This window comes from Xenopus laevis, chromosome 2S (assembly GCF_017654675.1).
Source record: "Xenopus laevis strain J_2021 chromosome 2S, Xenopus_laevis_v10.1, whole genome shotgun sequence".
Taxonomy (NCBI): Eukaryota; Metazoa; Chordata; class Amphibia; order Anura; family Pipidae; genus Xenopus; species Xenopus laevis.
In genome coordinates, this window is record NC_054374.1 from 6,331,795 (window position 1) to 6,352,129 (window position 20,335).

General features: G+C 40.6%; 1 protein-coding gene across 4 annotated transcripts in view; it reads left to right on the forward strand.

The window, feature by feature from the left end:
- The first annotated feature begins 11,615 nt into the window (after positions 1-11,615).
- The window catches only part of LOC108709183 (cytospin-B-like), a 167,372-nt gene continuing 158,652 nt past the window's right edge, over positions 11,616-20,335 (forward strand). For 2 of the 4 annotated variants that reach the window (XM_041583330.1, XM_041583332.1), the window contains exons 1-2: positions 11,616-11,741; positions 19,716-19,865. In XM_041583330.1, coding sequence (XP_041439264.1) covers positions 19,719-19,865 — 147 coding nt within the window. In that variant the 5' untranslated portion in view covers positions 11,616-11,741; positions 19,716-19,718. The remainder of the gene's footprint in view (positions 11,742-19,715; positions 19,866-20,335) is intronic. The other 2 variants (XM_041583333.1, XM_041583334.1) reach the window with 1 other exon arrangement.

Sequence of the window (20,335 nt, forward strand, 5' to 3'; positions counted from 1 at the left end):
AACCATGTAAGGAACAACAACATCATACCTACTAACGGTGGTTCTTCATGATGAAACCCCTGAACTTCCGTGGCCATTAGGCTCATGATACCCAAGAGTAAAACTCATATGGTCACAATAAATGAATCAGATCACTAAAGGAGTTGGCAGCTGACCACATACTGTATACACTATACAATTATGTAACCAGTAAGTTAAATGCGTTGTTTGAGATTACCGCTGTATACAGTGGGCCCGGGTGCACACGCCCCAGACCTTCAGAAAGGGGAGCAAATACCGGGAAACTTTAAAAGAGGCTGACACAAGCCTGGACCCACAGGCTACGGCCTATGACTAAGTGTCCCTGGTAGAGACGAAACGCATCAGGCCTTAGTTCTTCATTATGGAGAATAAAATGTAAGCTTTTTTAACCCTTTTACAAATCTGACTCCGGCTTCACTACATCGTGGGTCCAGGCTTGTTCCACATACTGAATACACTGGTGGGTGCCATCTGTCTAAAGGCAGGGCAGGAGGGTAAATGATTTGTTTTGAAAGACTACCAACAGAAGACTTTCCATTGTAAAACATATAATTATACATAGATTGACCTATACTAGATATACATGACTATATAGCACTAGATTTTGGGAAGCCTAAGTCTACCTACTGTAAGGGGCAGATTTATCAAGGGTCGAAGTGAATTCGAGGGAATTTTCGAAGTAAAATAATTCAAATTAATTTTTTGGATACTTCGGCCATCAAATAGGATACTACAACTTAGAATTTACTTCGACTTCGATCGTTTGAATATTTGACCATCCGATAATCGAAGTACTGTCTCTTTAAAAAAACTTTGACTTCAATACTTCGCCAAATTAAACCTGCCAAAAGTGCTATGTTAGCCTATGGGGACCTTCTACAACCATTTTCTAAGTCTTTACACATCGAAGTAAAATCGTTCGATCATACGCTAAAATCGTATGGTTTAATCGAACGATTTTACTTAGATCGTTCAATGGCCAAATTCGGTGAAAAATACTTCGACTTCGATATTCGAATTCGAGGTATTTTAATTCGATGGTCGAATTTCAAAGTATTTTACACTTCGAAATTCGACCCTTGATAAATCTGCCCCTTAGTCTTCATTTTTCTCTACCTACGATTACAGGTTTTCTTGGTTAGATTTCAATGCAGTGGAATCATTCAAAGAATATATTTCACCCATGGCCATTCCTTTGCCATGGTTAGTCCTTGTGTCCAGCTTGACTTTTACTGATAAAACCTCCAGCTGATGGCGCCCTAAGGCATTGATAATGGTTAACATTGGATGGGGAATTATAACGGCTCACTGCTTCCAGAAATATTTTTTCAATTTAGTTACCCTTTAGTAGAAAATAATTAGAAAGGTTCCTTTTATTAGAATCGCCACGGAAAAACTCGTATATTAGACATGGCAGAAGGAATTCTCTTGCTCCTGAGATAATAAACCTGGCCCATAAACACATGACTTTGCCTTAATTATGAGAACATTTTATTGTCTGTAGGAAGATTTTCCGGTAACAGATTTGGGGACATATTTATGATGGTTCAGTAAATGGTCTGTGGAAGAGCTGTACATGTTTAAAATGGGAGCAGAGCTGCGGGTGCCGCCAGTCACCAGTGTGTATGGATGGGCGAATTTGACCCGTTCCGTTTCGCCCAAAATTCGCCGCTGGCGAAATGTCGCAGACGCCCATTATAGTCTATGGGTGTCAAAATAATTTTGACGCGCATCTTATTTTCTTGTCGCCCGCCGCCATACAAGTCTATGGGCGTCATTTTTTCAGTGAAACGAGGCGAAAAAATCTGCCCATCCCTACCAGTGTGTACATTGTGTCTCTGCACAGATGGAACAAATTAGAAGAAAGTGTTGCAATGCTAGTGGCTAGTGGCTAGTGCCGAGGCAACTGTTCAGTGCCGATGGCTTATTGTAGCTGCTACTACTGCAAATGTGTGGCCGTAATTAGGCAGAGGATTTGTCAAGAGCAACAGAATAGCCTTGTTATGTTTGAGGAAAGCACCAAAATGTGTATGTTTTTAAGATCTCCATAAAAACAAAATAGAAAGCCTCTGATCTAATATTACTATTATATGAATTCCTATTCCTGTTAATTATGACGCATCCATGTGATAGTAGCAATAATGGAATTATTATTAAGTATTAAGATTTTCAAGGCTACAAATAAGGGGAGTCTTTGCCTGTGTAGTCTGCAAAATATGGTTAATCCGAACATTTAGGGGCACATTTACTAAGCTCGAGTGAAGGATTCGAAGTAAAAAAAACTTCGAATTTCGAAGATTTTTTTGGGTACTTCGACCATCGAATAGGCTACTTCGATTCAAACTAAAAATTGTTCGACTACTCAACCATTCGATAGTTGAAGTACTGTCTCTTTAAAAAAAACTTCGACTACCTACTTCGCCACTTTAAACCTACCGAGCTACAATGTTAGCCTATGGGGACCTTCCCCATAAGTTTGCTAAGCTTTTTCTGATCGAAGGAAAATCATTTAATCGATGGATTAAAATCCTTTGAATCGTTCCATTCGAAGGATTTAATCGTTCGATGAAACGATTTTTCCTTCAATCGTACGATTGAAGGATTTTACTTTGAGGGTCGAATATCGAGGGTTAATTAACCCTCGATATTCGACCCTTAGTAAATGTGCCCCTTAGACTTTGAGCCACTGATCAGTTTCACACAAGAGCCAATGAAATGCAGAACAACGACATCCTTTTATAGTGACATTTCCAATTTCCAATATAGGTATGCGATCCATTATCCGAAAAACCATTATACAGGAAGCTCCGGATTACAGAAAGGCCGTCTCCCATAGACTCCTTTTTATCCAAATATTTCAAATTTTAAAAAATGATTTCCCTTTTCTATGTGATAATAAAACAGTGACTTGCACTTAATCCAAACTAAGATATTATTCATCCTTATTGGAAGTAGGGATGCACGGAATCCAATATTTTGGATTCGGCCAAACCCCCGTATCCATTGCGAAAGATTCGGCCGAATACCGAATCGGAATCCTAATTCGCATATGCAAATTAGGGGTGGGAAGGGGGAAACATTTTTTACTTCCTTTGTGTCAAAAAGTCACGCAATTTCCCTCCTCACCCCTAATTTGCATATGCAAATTCGGATCTGGTTTGGCCGGGCAGAAGGATTCAGCCGAATCCAAATCCTTTTGAAAAAGGCTGAATCCTGGTTGAATCCCAAACCGAATCCTGGATTTGGTGCAACCCTAATTGGAAGCAAAACCAGCCTATTGGGTTTAATTAATGTTTACACGATTTTCTAGTAGACTTAAGGTATGAAGATCCAAATTACAGAAAGACCTGTTATCTGAAAAACCCCAGGTACTGAGAATTTTGGATAACAGGTCCCATACCTATAGTAATTAAATGCTAAACTAAATCTTGGGCTGGAACTGGGTCCCATTGGCTGTAAGATAAACACATTCAACATGAGGGCAGCAATAGAGATGGCAGACCCAGCAGCTGTTGTGCATTTCAGGAATATGTGAGAACGTTTGGTGGCCTATAATATATTTGACAGAGGAGCTCTATTAATTAGATTAGCATTTAATAACTCCACTGAATAGGGTGGTGCTGGATATTCTCCTTGTGTGATTTTATGTGCAGTTTACCTAGAGATACTAGTGATACCACAATGAAGCCTAAATAAAGAGAATGCTAAAAATATGTGCTGCTGTCTTAGCCAATCTCGGCGTGATCCAGACCTTTGCTTGAGCCTCAGTCTTTAATTATAGTGCACTGCACTTGCTGCACACTTAGTCTGTAGCCCTTCATAGAGATATTTACTTGAAGCCGAAGACTGTTCTATTTTTGCTTAATTATATGAAAAGCAGATACATCCGGCCACAGACGTTTTTCCTTTCCAAAAGCATTTTTTCCTTGCAACGCAGATGTGACCTGTCCGATGCTTTCCTCAATATTTGAGACTCTTAAAGGGCATGTAAAGGCAAAAAAATAAAATCCCATTTTTACTTTCTTTAATGAAAAAGAAACCTATCTCCAATATACTTTAATCAAAAAATATGTACCGTTTTTATAAGAAACCTGACTGTATGCAGTAACATTCTCCCTTCATTTACTGCTGTGGATAGGAATTGTCAGACGGTCCCTAACTGCTCTGCAGGGAAACAATCATACTTATGTACAGCAGGGGGAGCCCCCGCCTTACTTCCCAGCCATGCAGAACTCAAGCAGCTTTGTTTATGATGATCCCTAAGCAGCTCAGATCACACTGAGCATGTGCACAGTCTTAGTCTTGCAAAGATGTATAACAAAGTTACAAGATGGTGACCCCCTGTGGCCAACTTTGAAAGCATAAATCATTTGTTTGATTAGGCTTGTGGTGCAGTAAGTTCATGTTTATGTTTAGTATACAAAATACAGCATTTCTAGCCTTATTCTATTTTAGACTTTCCTTGTCCTTTAAGGTTGCGATAGACGCAGAGATCCTCTCATTTGGCGATCTCTCCCCGATATGCCCACATTGAAGGGGGTGATATCGGTCTGATCCCTAGGGCCCAACGATCGTAACATAATGCATCCGAAATGGGTGGTCCCATACAAGCACAGATGCAGCCGCGATCCAACGGGATTTTTTAACCTGCCAGATTGAGATCTGGCCAATAAGCTGCCGACTCGGTCTGTCATCATCTTTTATCGGCCCGTATATGGGGGCCTTTACTCAATGTAAATAAAATAAAGTGAACCCAAGTCCGTCCTTCTGACAACCATCTGCCGGTCTTTGCATATGACTTGTAAATAGAGGTGACATGAAAGATGTATCACGTGCAACAGATAGTGGTGTGTCATCCCATTAGTAAAGGCACAAACAGCACAACCATGAAAAGGTTCTTTGTGCGTCGGCATTGGATTTAACGTAACGTACGAACTATATAATATGTCTCTTCTGACTGCGTAACTGCAGATTTATAGCCCAGAAAACTTGTTTTGCAGTGATAAACTGACCAAGGGGAGAAAAGCTATAACAGAAACCACATAGACAAAAAGCTCAGTATATATATATATATATATATATATATATATATATATATATATATATATATATATATATATGGAGTGAGAACTAATTGCTATACATTATGTCAGTTAAAAGCAGAATTGCAGTGATTTAGTAAACATGACTCCAAGGCAATACCACCCATGTAGGATCCCATTACAGCCCCACTTAGTAAAAAAAAATAATTTATGCAATTAGTAGTCATCTCATAAGCCTATACAGGTATGGGATCTGTTATCTGGAAACCCGTTATCCAGAAAGCTCTGACTTACAGGAAGGCCATCTCCCATAGATTCGGTTTTAATCAAATAATTCAGATTTGTAAAACTGATTTTCAACTAAGATACTGTATAACTAATCCTTATTCGAAGCAGAATGATTTAATGTTGAAATCAATTTTAAGTAGACTGAATGACTGAATGTATGGAGAGTTACATAATGGAAAGATCCCTTATCCAGAAAACCCCAGGTCCTGAGCATTCTGGATAAGAGGTCCCATACCTGTACTGTGGTGTCTGTATGGGAGATTATTAAAAACATTACCCATTATCACTTTTCACCAGGGTCAGACCATGGGGGGCCATGTGCTTGTGCGCCGGCGCACTGTGTTTTTCGTGCGGTCAAGGCAGGAAGGAGCCGTAAATCGAAGATCTGGGTGCGGATCTGGGCGGGGCCCACAAGAGCCAGGGGCCCACCGGGTTTTTTCCCGTTGTCCCGGCGACCCTGCTTCTCACATGTGTAAGGAAGGAAGCTGCATTTGGACACATGAGCCAAGGCCTGGTTGTTCTCTCATTACACATTATTTCCCTCTTTAAATAGCACCACTAATTACAAGCCTTGCTGTGCACAGAATTCTAAGGCACAGAGAATCTCTACCTAACTGAACTATTTGTGGTGTCTGTTTCACATCGAATTAGGTGAGTTACAGCATTGACGCAAGAATTTAGGCCACAAATTCCTTTTCCACAATATCCCCTAGAAACACCCCTCTTGTCCATTACCTGCTTTAGTCTCTGGCTTTTCTGAATCAGTCTCTTTCACTGCCAACAACTCTCAATAGCATCTCTTTTAATACATCCCAACTGTCCTGTTTTTCATTGGACAGTCCAGATTTTGACAGCTTAAGGGCAAGGCCAGACGTTGCGGCGTTTTTAAAAAAGAACAGCCAGGCCTAAATACGCATGAACTGCACTACCACTGAAACTAATGGAAAACGCACTATGGCAATTCTCACAGGGCGCTTGCAAGCTGAAATCCGCCACAGGACGCCAGTATTGGTGTTTTTTAGCAAAAACGCCAATACATCAAGAAACTACCAAATCAATAGACTCTATGGGATCTGCATGTTTGAAACCACACTTTACGTAAATACGCAGCGTATTTTAAATTTGGCGTCCAAATTCTCAATGAGAACAATGAGAAGTGCATGTTGGGAAAAGAATCCTACGTGCTGAAAAACCGCATGTTGACGGTCGCATGTGGTTTCAGTGGCGTATTTACGCCTGGCTGTTCTTTTTTAAAAACGCCGCAAAAACGCCACGTCTGGACTTGCCCTAACTCGCACTTTCTCTTTGAAATGTCACAACTTTCTCTTTGATCACCTGCACTGAACAGCCAGAAAAAGACTAAAGACAAGGAACCCATACCTCCGAACTGTCCCGTTTTCCATGGGACAATCTTGATTTAGACAACTCAACCCACAGTCCGGGATTGTTACTGAAACGTCCTGACTTTCTCTTTTATATCCTGCACTGAACAGCCAGAAAAAGGTTCAAAGTTTCTAAAACTTAATTGCCTTTTGGCAGAGAGCCCAGAATATGTGGCAGGTGCACTTAGATACTTTTGTAACAATCTAAGATAAGCAGGTCTCTTGGGGAAACTGTGACTTGCAGCTCAAAGGGCAATTCACCTTCATTACCAAAACTGTAATAACACATAAAAACCACTAAAATGTGTTCAAACGTTCATAAACTGCCAATTTTTGTAAAACATGGTAATCAGGGGGTGTGGCCACAAAATGGGCTGATCAAAAATATTTTTTGTCCCAAAATGTTGGGAGGTATGTCTTTCTCCCCGTGCATATAAATAAATTAAAAAAAAAAAACTCCTTGCCCTATCCAGAAAGCTTTGTTTTATCATTTTCACAAAATTACATTTATTACTTCCCTTTCTGTATAAAGAATAGATCAGGAATTTTCCCTTTACCTCCCTATCTACTTTGTACAGTCTCTTCCCTTTCTCAGTCCTTCCAAAACCACCAGCCTATGTATTTGGCTCCCCTTAGTATGAATAATTGACTCTCATCATCATCTGCTTTGCCTTTCATGTGAGTGTAGTTTCCACTGCCTTATGTCTTGCCTGCAGAGCTTAAGCTCTAATTGTCACTCACATAGGAGCAGATTTATCAAGGGTTGAATTTCGAAGTTTAAAATACTTTGAAATTCGACCATCGAATTGAATTACTTCGACTTTGAATATCGAAGTCAACGTTTTTTTCCATCAAATTTGTCCATTTGTGGTTGAAGTAAAATCGTTCGATTGGTCGATTAAATCCTTCGAATCGAACGATTCAAAGGATTTCACCGATCAATCGTATGATTTTCCTTCGACTTTAAAAAACTTAGAAAACTGCTCTAGAAGGTCCCCATAGACTAACATAGCACTTCGGCAGGTTTAATTTGGCGACGTTTTTTTTTAAAGAGACAGTACTTCGATTATCGAATGGTCGAATATTCAAACTATTTTACTTTGACTCGAAGTATCCTATTCGATGGTCGAAGTAAATTACTTTGAATTTCTTTACTTCGAAAATTCCCTCGAATTCACTTCAACCCTTGATAAATCTGCCCCATAATGTATACAAGGGCACTACCGGGTTCTAATGATAACACTGCCATCAAAGTGTAAAACCGCTGTGTTTTTTTTAAACATTGCAGTGTTTTCCCCAGACCTCCAGTGATTCTGTACAACATGTTGCACAATTTTTCCTAGTTTGTGCACAAATGCTTTCAGTGGAATTTTGCAAAAAAGATAACCCCAAAAAATACCACTGCATTGTGGGTAACAAACATGGAGATCATGCCCAAAAGTGCATTTTGCACACGGTTTCTGCAGTAACTAAATGACCCATAAAGTTATAGATATGTTTTAATAACTGTTGTGTTTTGACTATAAGGAATCACTTGTAACCTCATCAGATTTCAGGCATGTGTCTCAGCTTGGAACACACTAGGGGCACTTCATTAGAAGTTCAAGAACATTAAAGAACTCAACATGTGATGTGTTTATGATTTAAGGAGCTTTAAACCCTCGCCCCTGAGGAGTGACATGTTGTGCTGTGAAGTTTTCAAACACCATTTCTTTTCAGCCTGATGAAGTGATGATCAGTACTGGATATATGTTGTTAAAGGACTAAATACATAATAAATTTAAAGGACAAATAGCTATATTTTTGGCTTGTGCAAACGCAGCTCCAAGTCTGAAGCTTAGACACGGGGTAAGGCTTGCATTTCTAATGGAAATCTATGTTGTTTCTGGTACAATCCCTCACTAGGACTGACCTTTCAAGGAACCAAAAGCCTCTGACTTACAATTTTACCAACTGTAGCCAGTATTGGACTGGCCCACCGGGATACCAGGAAAACTCCCGGTGGGACCAGGTGTCAGGGGCCCTCTTGTTTCTGACCATTTGGCCTATTTCATGGTCATTCCCTATTTCTTTATGGGGAAAAATGCTTAATAATGGGAGAATATTGTAAGTATATAAAAGACTAAGAGAATAAAAAGGTTGAGTGAGTAGAGCAGTAATAGTAGTTTGGAAAGGTCCACTGTCCAAGATTTTCTCACAGTTTTAGGTTTTCTGGTGGGCCCAACAACTAAAGGTGGCCATAGACACAATGATCCTATTGTACGAATCGAGGATTCGTACGATTTTTCGGACCGTGTGTGTAGAGTTCTGACATTTTTCCGTCGGAGATTGGTCGTTTGATTTTGTCCCGACTGTCCTGCCGGAGCCCATTACGCTCTCTTCGTAATACGATTGTTTGGCCATAGGGCCAAACATTCAGATTACCCCCGATATAGCCATGCCCGTTAGTGGCATATCGGGGAAAGATCGGTTCGTTTGGCGATGTCGCCAGACAAGCAGATCTTTGCGTCTATAGCCACCTTAAGGCTTTCGGGTGGGCCCCTGAAATCCCAGTCCGACACTGACTAGCTAGTTTCCACTGAGCCTCTGCAACACCAATAATGGGGGTATCATTCATAAATATATTTTTCCCCAAACTACTGTGGTAAAAATTCTACAGTATTTCTCTGGACAGCCTTTTCTGTGCATAAATAAATAAATAGATCAATATATTTTTTGTTCCTGAAGACGGCTCCAGCGGTCGAGCCGAAACGTTGATTAATAAAAGTTTTTCTATTTTTGTATAAAGACCTGTTTTTTTTCTTTTGCTTAATATATATATATATATATATATATATATATATATATATATATAGGCTGATCCCCAGGGGCTTGAGATTGGCTTTCCTTCTTTGCTATCTTCTACCATCATTCTACTAAGCACCTACAGAAGACCTTAACGATTCAATCTCCCTTACAAATAGAGCTTTCACCCAGGCAAATAAACCCTGACTCCAAGAACAGGGTCATTGGCAAATCCCATGTACAGCATATACTTGTTCAACCTCCATACTGTGTCTAATTCCCACATGAGACTGTTACAGAGAACTTTGTTAGTGGGCTTGGAATAAGAACAAAGATCTCTTGAAGTCAATCCAAAAGAAGAGTTCAGGTGACAATTGGTTTGGTAGATGATACCAAGACAATTTAAACCAGGGCTGTCCTTGGACCCTAAGGTCTTGAGAAACCCACTGAAAGAATATCAGCCTCGTGGGGCACATCCATGTGAAAACTGGGATATGATCTCTATGTATAACTATGCATGGGCAGCATGTCTGGAGCCATAGGCATCTATAGACAGGGGACACAATGGAATCCATTTAGAATGGTGCAGAGGGTTTTGTTTGCCATGAGAACTGTGAAATTGTGTCCAATTGCATTTTTCTAAATTATGATTTTTCCCATTCAAATGCATCACCTGGAAACTATAGAGCAGGGGTCTCCAAACTTTTTCACCCGTTAGCAACATTCAGATGTAAAAAGATTTAAGGGAACAACAGAAGCATGGGTGGCGCCAAATAAGGGTTTTGATTGGCTATTTGTAGCCCCTGGACTGGCAGCCTACAGGAAGCTCTGTTTGGCAGTACATCTGGTTTTTATACAACCAAAACTTGCCTCCAAGCCTGGAATTCAAAAATAATCACCTGCTTTGAGTCCACGTAGAGCAACATCCAAGGGGTTGGGGAAAAACTTGTTGCTCACGAACTACTGGTTGGGGATCACTGCTATTGAGGGTCATTGTCAATGTCCCAATACAAGTGATAAAGTGTTAATAGACACACAATTGTGCTTCTTAGTTCTCAGCAAGATCTTATTGCGGCTTCAGGTCAGAGGTTGCATTTTGGCAACTGCGGGAAGTGCATTTTGGTAGCACCTCCATGAGTTTTTGAACAGCTTTTTCACACACTGGAAGGATCTTCTCTCCAGATGTCCAAAACAGAAAACACATTTAAAGTCTTCTATTCTGTCTTAAAATTCTGAAAGCTGTATTGCAGCAGGTCTTCCTCGGAATGCATGCATTAGTATCAGAATTTAGCTGCATCTAAACAAGTGCATTTACAGTTAAAGGGATCCTGTCATCAGAAAACTGACATGGGGCTAGATATTTTGTCAATTTCCCAGCTGCCCCAGTCATGTGACTTGTGCCTGCACTTTAGGAGAGAAATGCTTTCTGGCAGGCTGCTGTTTTTCCTTCTCAATGTAACTGAATGTGTCTCAGTGGGACCTGGATTTTACTATTGAGTGATGTTCTTAGATCTACCAGGCAGTTGTTATCTTGTGTTAGGGAGTTGCTTGCTATCTGGTTACCTTCCCATTGTTCTTTTGTTTGGCTGCTGGGGGGGAGGGGGGAAAGGGAGGGGGGTGATATCACTCCAACTTGCAGTACAGCAGTAAAGAGTGATTGAAGTTTATCAGAGCACAAGTCACATGACCTGGGGCAGCTGGGGAAACTGACAATATGTCTAGCCCCATGTGAGATGTCAAAATTGATTATAAAAAAATCTGTTTGCTCTTTTGAGAAATGGATTTCTCAAAAGCAGCACTATTAACTGATTCATTTTGAAAAAAAAATTTGAAAAAATGTTTTTTCCCATGACAGTATCACTTTAAAATAACATTGTGTTACCATGGGAGGTATAGATGACAGTGTTTATTTGCTTTATGCTAAAGGCCCAGCAAACCCCATGATTGAGAGGAGTGTGTGAGTGAATAAAGGGGGTCGCTGGGCTCAGGGTACAGCTGATGTGTCCGTCTTGCTCTCATGTGTGCGTGTGCGTGTGCCAGCTTTCTTCCGTATGTGAATCATTGCTCACGCACTTCTCTGTGTCTCGCTCAACTGTGGTTTTCCTCTTAGGGACGAAATGAAAACACTGAATTACTCAGTCTGGTGTCCACATGCTGACAGCACAGAGAACTCAGCGCTTCCCCCTTTAACAACTACCGGGTAGTTCCCTGCAAAGAAAGAGCTGTAAGTATTTGCATTTTTCTTTCTTTTTCAGCCTAACACAGTTTTGTAATTTGCAAGATCCAATGATGTTTGGCATGACTAATTGCAATAACTCGGTTGTGGATGGATAACGGGATGACTTATTGGCAGATACAGAAAAGGACAATCTATTTCTCCCTCTAGAGAAATAAACCCAAAATAACTGCTTATAAAAAAGGCCGGGGCGTAGGCTTGGCTCAAGGAGGCATTTACTTTGTGGCCCTCAGCATCATAGGGGCCCTTGGGAGGCGGTGGTGTTGATAAGAAATACAAATATCATTTTGTGACATTTATTAGATATTTTCAGTAGTTACAACCTGCCTCCCTCCTACTGTTGTTGTGTTAGTATGCAAGATACTGGGAGTTAAAATGAAACAAGAAGTGAAGGTTGAGTGTTGGGCACCCCTGACTTAAGTCATTTTACGTCCCTCAGACGGGGGACCCCATTAATCTGTATGGCCAGGGGTCCTGTGCTTAATATGTGCTTAATATAGAGCATACGAACGCCTGTGGTTCTCCATGGTTATACGGTTATATTTAGTATAGTTGCTTTGCGTGCGTATTTCATAATTACTGAATCACAAGATCTGGTTTGATGTGGCAGACAAAAAACCCGATGCCTCTTAGTAGTAAAGGACAGAGAGACAATCTTACCAAAACCTCTGATATTAAGATTTCCATAGCGCAACACTGGGGAATCAATTAGTATTTGTACTAAAGCCGTTCTGCAGCTGAACTCAGCAGTTGTGTAAGTTGATTGAACATTCTGCTTAAAGAATTCTGTCATTAGAAAATGGGATTCAAGCACTGCTGCTCAACAGACTACAAATCCCAGAATACTTTAGCATAGTATCCAGGCTTAAAGCATGCTGGGAGTTGTAGTTCAACAATATCAGCCTTGTGTTTTTACTGCTTTCTAAAACATTTCTCCGGCTCTCCAGAGACAGCGGCTACATAAAATGTAAAATAATCCTCCAGTACAGAAGTGTCAAACCAGCAAACAAGCCTCAGACCCACTCTCACAACAATTAGATATAGATAAGGCCGAGTGGTAAAGCATAGGCTCATTGTTGAATTATGGATAAGAATTCTCTAAGTCTGGGCTCCTCCATGAATTCCTCTAGCACTTTGGCAGGCCAGTCCAACTCTAGCGAGAAGTCTATATAACCTGTGTAATTTTGCTTCCATGTTTGATGACAGTCGCATACCTCCCAACATTTTGGAAATAAAAAGAGGGACAAAAAAGTTGTTGCTGCAAATTTTTTAACCACGCCTGTTTTTTGTGGCTTCACCCCCTAATTATCATGTTCCTTTTACAAAATTTGGCAGGTTATGAAAGTTTGAACATATTTTTGTGGTTTTTTTCAGTTATTACAGTTTTGCTAATGAAGGTGAATTGCTGTGAGTCTACCTTTTCCCAAGGGACCTGTTATCTGATATTGTTACAATTACTTATTTGCTTATCTAGAAATTGTTACAAACGTGTCTTATCTGCAGCTGTGGCTGTTCTGGGCTCTCTGCCAAATGCCAATTAAGTTAGAAAAATTGTTTCTTTTTCTGGCTGTTCAGTGCAGAGAAAATCTGGACTTTCCAGTACAAACGAGGGACTGCGGATTGAGCTGTCAAAAGAGGGACTGTCCCTCTAAAAACGGAACAGTTTGGAGGTCTGATAGAGTAAAGCTAAAATTTCATTTTCATTCAATGATTGACATAGTGTCAGTAAGGAGTATTGCCTGATTGTCTTACATCTGTTATCATGGCGGAAATTTAGCAAAATTCCAAATTTAGAGAAATTTCCCACATGCAGACCTTTTCTTAGATTTTTTGTTTTTGGTTATTTATCATGTGCTTCTTGAGAAAATTTATAGTAAATATTGTGCAAGTTTTAGAGTTTTATTTCGTTTTTTAATGGTAAAGCAAGGTGAGAATTCTCAGGTATGTGGTATATTAAACAGCATTTTAATGCAACCATATATATATATATATAAATAATATGTCCATGGGACATTGGCAGGTCTGAGCCCTTGAGTCTTTTTTTTCATTAATGTAGAAAAAATATGATTTCTCAGCTGTTGATATTTAAGTTCTTGTTAAAATTCTTTACAATAATAGGGCATGGGGCATAATAATAAAGCAGAGTAAACAAAGATTTCTGAACTTTTGAACTAGATAAATATGTGACATTTAAGGGCCCTGAAACAGGCGCTACTTCATCGCCCAGCAGGAAACTTCATCTCTCACAATTTTGACAGCTAAGCCCACAGTCCTGGAAAAGTCCTGAGTTTCTCTTTTATCTCCTGCACTGACGCCCGAAAAAGATACAAAGTTTCTGACACTTAATTAAATAAGAGGCTTTTTGGCAGAAAGTCCAGAATATTCAGCATCTGCATTTAGATACAATTGTAACTAAAAAGATAAACACGTCTCTTGGGAGAATGGTGACTTGTCTTAAAGGGCTTAAAGAGCAATTTCACCTTCATTAGCAAAACTGTTATAACAAATCATGGCCCCCTAAAATTAGGGGATGTGGCCATAAAAATGGGTGTGGTCTTATGTTATGCAATACCTGTCCCATCACATTGGTTGGAATCGCTGCATGTAAAGCACATGACATATGGCGATCCTGTTTAACCGACAGAAATAGAGGAAGAAGGCATTTTTGAGTGATCTTTGCATGCCATGTGTTTTACATGTAGAGATTCCAGCCAATGTGAAGGGGCAGGTATTGTCCAAGGGAAATTTCCCACCAGGGAATAAAGTGCCCCATGTGTAAGTTCTCTAAATCTCTAATGATCCGCCTGCCGTGACATGGCCCTGCCCCCTCTATGTCACAGCCCCGCCCCCTGCCCGGTCTCCACCGAGAGAAAAAGTGGCAACCCTAGTTAAGCTAGAACCTGGAGTTAGATTGCTGGTACAGATCTGTCTCTTCCGTTAAGCAGGAGAGCCCAGCTAGTCCTGGTTTTCACCGATACCCTTTTGGGGCCCCGAAATTTTCTGCTGTGGTTCTAGATGGGATCCTACCAGCTGCAGAGTTCAGAAGTTCCAATCAGGGCCGGAACTAGGGGTAGGCAGAAGAGGCATGTGCCTAGGGCGCAAACCTTGGGGGGAACCTTCCCTGTCGCCTACCTCTAGTCTGTCGGTGTTACCTCACTGATGGGGCCAAGCTCGTTCCTGCTGATGTATACTCGCTTGCGTACAGCCAAGAGCACACCAAGAGCAAGTGGCCGGCACTGGTTCCAATAACGAGCTACAGACAAGGGTCAAGGAAGAGGAGTCAAAAACAGGTCTGGACAGGCAGTGGGTTTCGTAGTCAAAGGGCAGGCCAAAGTCAAAACTAGGATCAAAAATGCATGGAAAGGCTTGAGCAGGATCTGAGAAAACCAGAAGCCAACTTGTGCAAGGAGGAAATGCAGCTTCCCAATGCAGCGAATACAATAGTGACGTCACCATGCACAATTGCCCAGCAACTTCCAGCCAAGCGTACACATGCGCATTGTTGGGCAAAAGAAGGAAGGTAGGAGAGCGCATGGGACTGGTGGTACATCTTACATGAACCTTCTTGAAATATCATGTGTTGAAGAGGCATCCAGTGTGGACATTCAGCTAAACACGACTTCTTGTTACAGTGCAGGAAGTTCCACTCTTTGACCCACAGAATGAAATGTAAACTCCCAGCAGTCTCAGAACCCCTTCGTTTCTCATATGTTGCCGGGAGTTGAGTTCAACAGCAGCTGGAGGGTTCCAATTCCTGCTGAAATGGTCACATTTAAAAATAATAAACAAGACAGAAAAATAACTGGGCAACAACCCCCTTAGTGTAACTCTGCTGAAAGTAGAGCTGAGACGAGGAGGAGTATGGAACGAGGATAGGAGCGAGTCAGACAGGAAGGGAATGTATATACAGTATGTAGCATATGGAAAATACTTACTGGATGCTAATTTGTCAAGCAATAGTGATACCATATGCCAGTTTGTTAATGCACGCACGAGATCATTTTACTCTATGCATAGTTAACATGAAAACAAAATCTGTGATGCTCTTATGCAATAGAACATTGGGGGAGTCTAAAAGGCAAAATAATTCTGTCGATTTTTCATGTACAGCTATAAGGAGATGTTGTGCATTCATATAAAGCTATGACACTTTATTTAGATTTCCCCACAGAAATGTTTATGTTCAAAAATCTTTTTTTATCTCTCTATTTCCAAAATGTTGGGAGGTATGATACTGCACTCTGTGATATTTGTCTAATAGGCAGCTGTCTCAGCTGTCAATCAAATATTGTCTGCCCCGCCTCTATGCCTAGGCATAGAGGCGGGGCAGACAACTGCTTTCACTTTCCATTCAGCACTTCCTACATGTCACTGCTCTCCCCACATTGCCCCAGTTCTCTTCACCATTTAATTGTGTAACCAGGACATGGGGATGGACATCAGGTCCCCCATTCTCTTCACCATTTAATTGTGTAACCAGGACATGGGGATGGACATCAGGTCCCCCATTCTGGTGCACAAACAAGATTCTGAGATGATACAAGACTTGTCTTAATAACAGTGTCCCACAAAATGGCTCCTGCCTGATTGTTATAATTATGAATTCCCAGACTGAAGGAAACAAGATTCAAATAATTTATATTGTGTAATTAAACTTCATTTTGCTTGACTAATGTGATAAAATAAGATTTTGAATACGTTTTTTGAACTCTGACAGTTAGGAATTGAAGAGTTATACGAGGCGAGAATGCTTAATTTATGTTTGGGCCCCCATCCAATGGAATTCAAGGCAACAGAAATTCAACGTTTTGCTTATAATTCTTACCAGTCCCACAAATTCCAAATTCCCCCCCCCCTTCCTATAACATTTGCGGACACCATACCGGACACCTGAACGATTTGTTTACCCGGAGTCATTTTTCCCCACAGTTGAGACGGGGGCCAGTAGTCAGGGGTTGTTTTTCTTGTAGAAACTGTAATGTCTGTCCATTTATATAAGGTATAACGACCAACACTCCATAATTGAAAAAATAATAGGGATGCACCGAATCCACTATTTTGGATTCGGCCGAACCCCCAAATCCTTTGCAAAAGATTTGGCCAAATACGAATCCAAATCCTAATTTGCATATGCAAATTAGGGGTGGGAAGGGGGAAAACATATTTTACTTCCTTGTTTTGTGACAAAAAGTCACATGATTTCTCTCCCTGTCCCTAATTTGCATATGCAAATTAGCATTTGGATTTGGTTTGGCCAGGCAGAAGGATTCGGCTGAATCTGAATCCTGCTGAAAAAGGCAGAATCTTGGCCAAATCCCGAACCGAATCCTGGATTCAGTGCATCCCTAAAAAATAATAAAGTTTCTTTGTTCTAACATGTCACTGTGCCGGCTTCATTTGCATTAAATTTATATATATATATATATACATATATATATATATATATATATATATATATGTTTATTCATATATTTATTCATTTAAAGGGGCACGTACTGACACAGGTGCATATAAGTGCCAAACAGTTGGCACACAACATGCTACATTCCACCTGTGTTTGGTGCTTACATGTTCCTGTGTCACTACATGTCTATAAGGAAGCGTTGTACATGATGTTTTGTGCTTCTGTACCAGCCCAAAGCAACCACAGCCCTTTAGCAGTAAAGATCTGTGTCTCCAAAGATGCCCCAGTAGCTCCCCATCTTCTTTTCTGCTGATTCACTGATTCACATGCTCTGTGCTGCTGTCACTTACTGAGCTTAGGGAGCCACTCACAATATACAGTACACATAGAATAGAAATGTCACAATATAAGGCTGATTAGTAATTAATACACATAATTACTACATGGCAGCACAGAAACCAGTGCAATTAGCATCAGAATTGAATAATCAGCAAACCTGTAGCATCAGTTTATATTACAGCCAGGGAAGCTCATTTTCTGCTGGATAATTAGTGACGAGCCCTAAGCTTAGCTTCTCAACAGCCAATCAGAGCCCACTGAGCATGTGAGTGTCACAGACACTTTCCAAGATGGTGACCCCCTGTGACAAGTTTGAAGTCCTGGATCATTGCTGCTATTGACAAGCTCAAACTTTAGCCTCGTGCAATAAGTTTAGTATATAAAACATGATAGTTTTAGCCATAATCATTTTTAGGGTTTAGTTCTCCTTTAAGAGCAAGTTCCTGTATTCTGCAACTGGGGTGGGGAATGCTTCTTTATTGTTGGGCAATACCAGCAAAGCTGAACGTTGACTTTGTCGTTTCCTGGTAATTACTGGTGTACAAGTGGAACACACAAAAAACTACTTGTGGCCTGAGCTGTGGAATAAATTACTTTGTAAATAAGGCCACTTATTACTGAAGGGGAGCATGGTGGAACACCAAAAAACTTGAGATATGAATATAGGGATGCACCGAATCCAGGATTTGGTTTGGGATTCGGCTTTTTTCAGCAGGATTCGGATTCGGCCGAATCCTTCTGCCTGACCGAACCAAATCCGAATCCTAATTTGCAAATTAGGGGTGGGGAGGGAAATCGCGTGACTTTTTGTCACAGTTTTTAGATGCATTTGTGGCCCCAATAATAGGATCGTGATTATAAAAGATGCATACATTTGTTTTATTTAGGGATGCAGTGAAGCCTAATTTTTAGCTTTGGCCAAATAACAGATGCTCCACAAAACAGCTGAATACTGCACCAAGCCTACTTTGCATATTTAAATTGCTTCAATTATAAAGGTTCATTTTTGCTACTCCAAAAGTTCACCCTTTAGTAATATGTCACTTTGCATCCAGCTGAATTAATATCCTGCACAAAGTGCATCCCTAGGTTTTTTTTGCAAAGTCATAAAACATACCCCAATTTTGGCACAGTGTACCTAATATTTATACCCGTGTAAGTTTGAATCCTCACTAACAGTCTCACAGCTTCACACCCAGGTCACAAAAAGGAAACAGTACTTTTTATAGATTTATACATTAGTGCTTATGACATGGTTCCTGTTGCACAACACTCATCCTTCTTTCTTTTCATCAGTTGACTATGAGCAGTCTTCTTCATTACTTAAAGGGACCTTGCAGCCTTTTAAACTATGCATTTATGTAACCAGCTACATTTTAATTTTTTAACACCTTGGTTAGGCTAAAAAAAAGGGTGCTGGGAATTTAGTGCTTCTCTGTAGTAAATTTCTTTTAAATGGCAAATGTGTAATACGCAGACCCTATTGGCAGCTTATTGGCTTGGGTATAGGGACTCTCCAACTTATATGGGGCAGGTTGGAAAATGCAGACAACATTGTCACGTTGATGTGGTACTTGTCCAGTGGGTCTACATAGGTCATGCTGTATGATCCAATTGTTGGCTCCTGGGATCAGCCCAATATGGCCTAGTCATACATTGGATTGGAGGCCAAAATGGCCATAGATTCACTTGCTTGGCAACCTGTCCTAACCAGGGCTGGAACTAGGGGTAGATTGGAATGGCATGTGCCTAGGGCACTACGGAGGGGGACACTGGGCAATTGCATCCTCTAGGTTTGGGCCTACGCAAGTCTGGTGCACAAAATAATCATGCTTAATGAGCTGCATCATGGACAATGCAGGCGATTTGGGATTTGAATTGTGGAGGGAGGTTTCTAGTGGCAGTGCTGGGGGTATACGAGCAAACACAATGAGCAGCGTGCAAGGGGGAGGGGACTCATGGTGGTGCTTGTTGTGGGTATTCTCACCTTCAGGCCCAGTACTGGTCCAAACAAGCAGTTGTCACAGTATATGGCTATTTGTTCAGTTTATTGCCACCATAGCTACCTTATAATTGACAAAGTCATGAATACACTGTGAAATATATCCTTATAAACATCATGTCACCATGTAATCAGTGCTTATTGTTAAGGGGAAGTTCACATTAAAATGAAGTTTTAATATTTTATGACCATTTTTCCCTTCATTTCTTCTTGCTAGGAAATGAAGAGCTCTGCACGGTCACTGGGTGCAGTAACCAAACAAGGAAATCATGGGACTGAGCGGGCCAAAGCCATTCCCACCATCACTTTTGGGATGAAAACTTCCAGGTCAACCAATTCTCTGGCTTTTGAGTCGCGTCTCAGCAAGGTAGGTGCATCCTTGGCAATGTTTCTCAAAGTAAGGTCACCAGATCAACCGAAAGTGATTGAATTGAATATTAATCTGTGCAAATTTGAATGGTTGATTGATTTGGTTTGGCGGGTGGTTTTATAGAAGGGTCCCTGTTTATTTACACAGTTTGGTATTTGTATTTTGAAGAATAATTCTTTATAGAAAAGGGCCAAGTCTAATTCAGAACTACATCTCTTATTACCTATTCAGTGGAAACTGCATTTTAGCTTTAGACATATTGTCTGCTTTTTCCATTTTTTTTTTGGTGAAATGACGTCAAGGTCTGGAATTCCTGACAAAATCTTGGAAACTTCTGAGAAAAAAATGGAAACACCTTTCAGATTGTATATGAATTTTTCACTGAGTATATCAGCTTTCAGCCCAGAGGCTTCCACAGGAAAATTTCCCATTGCTTCAGGCACAAATGTCCTTTATTATGCTCTTTT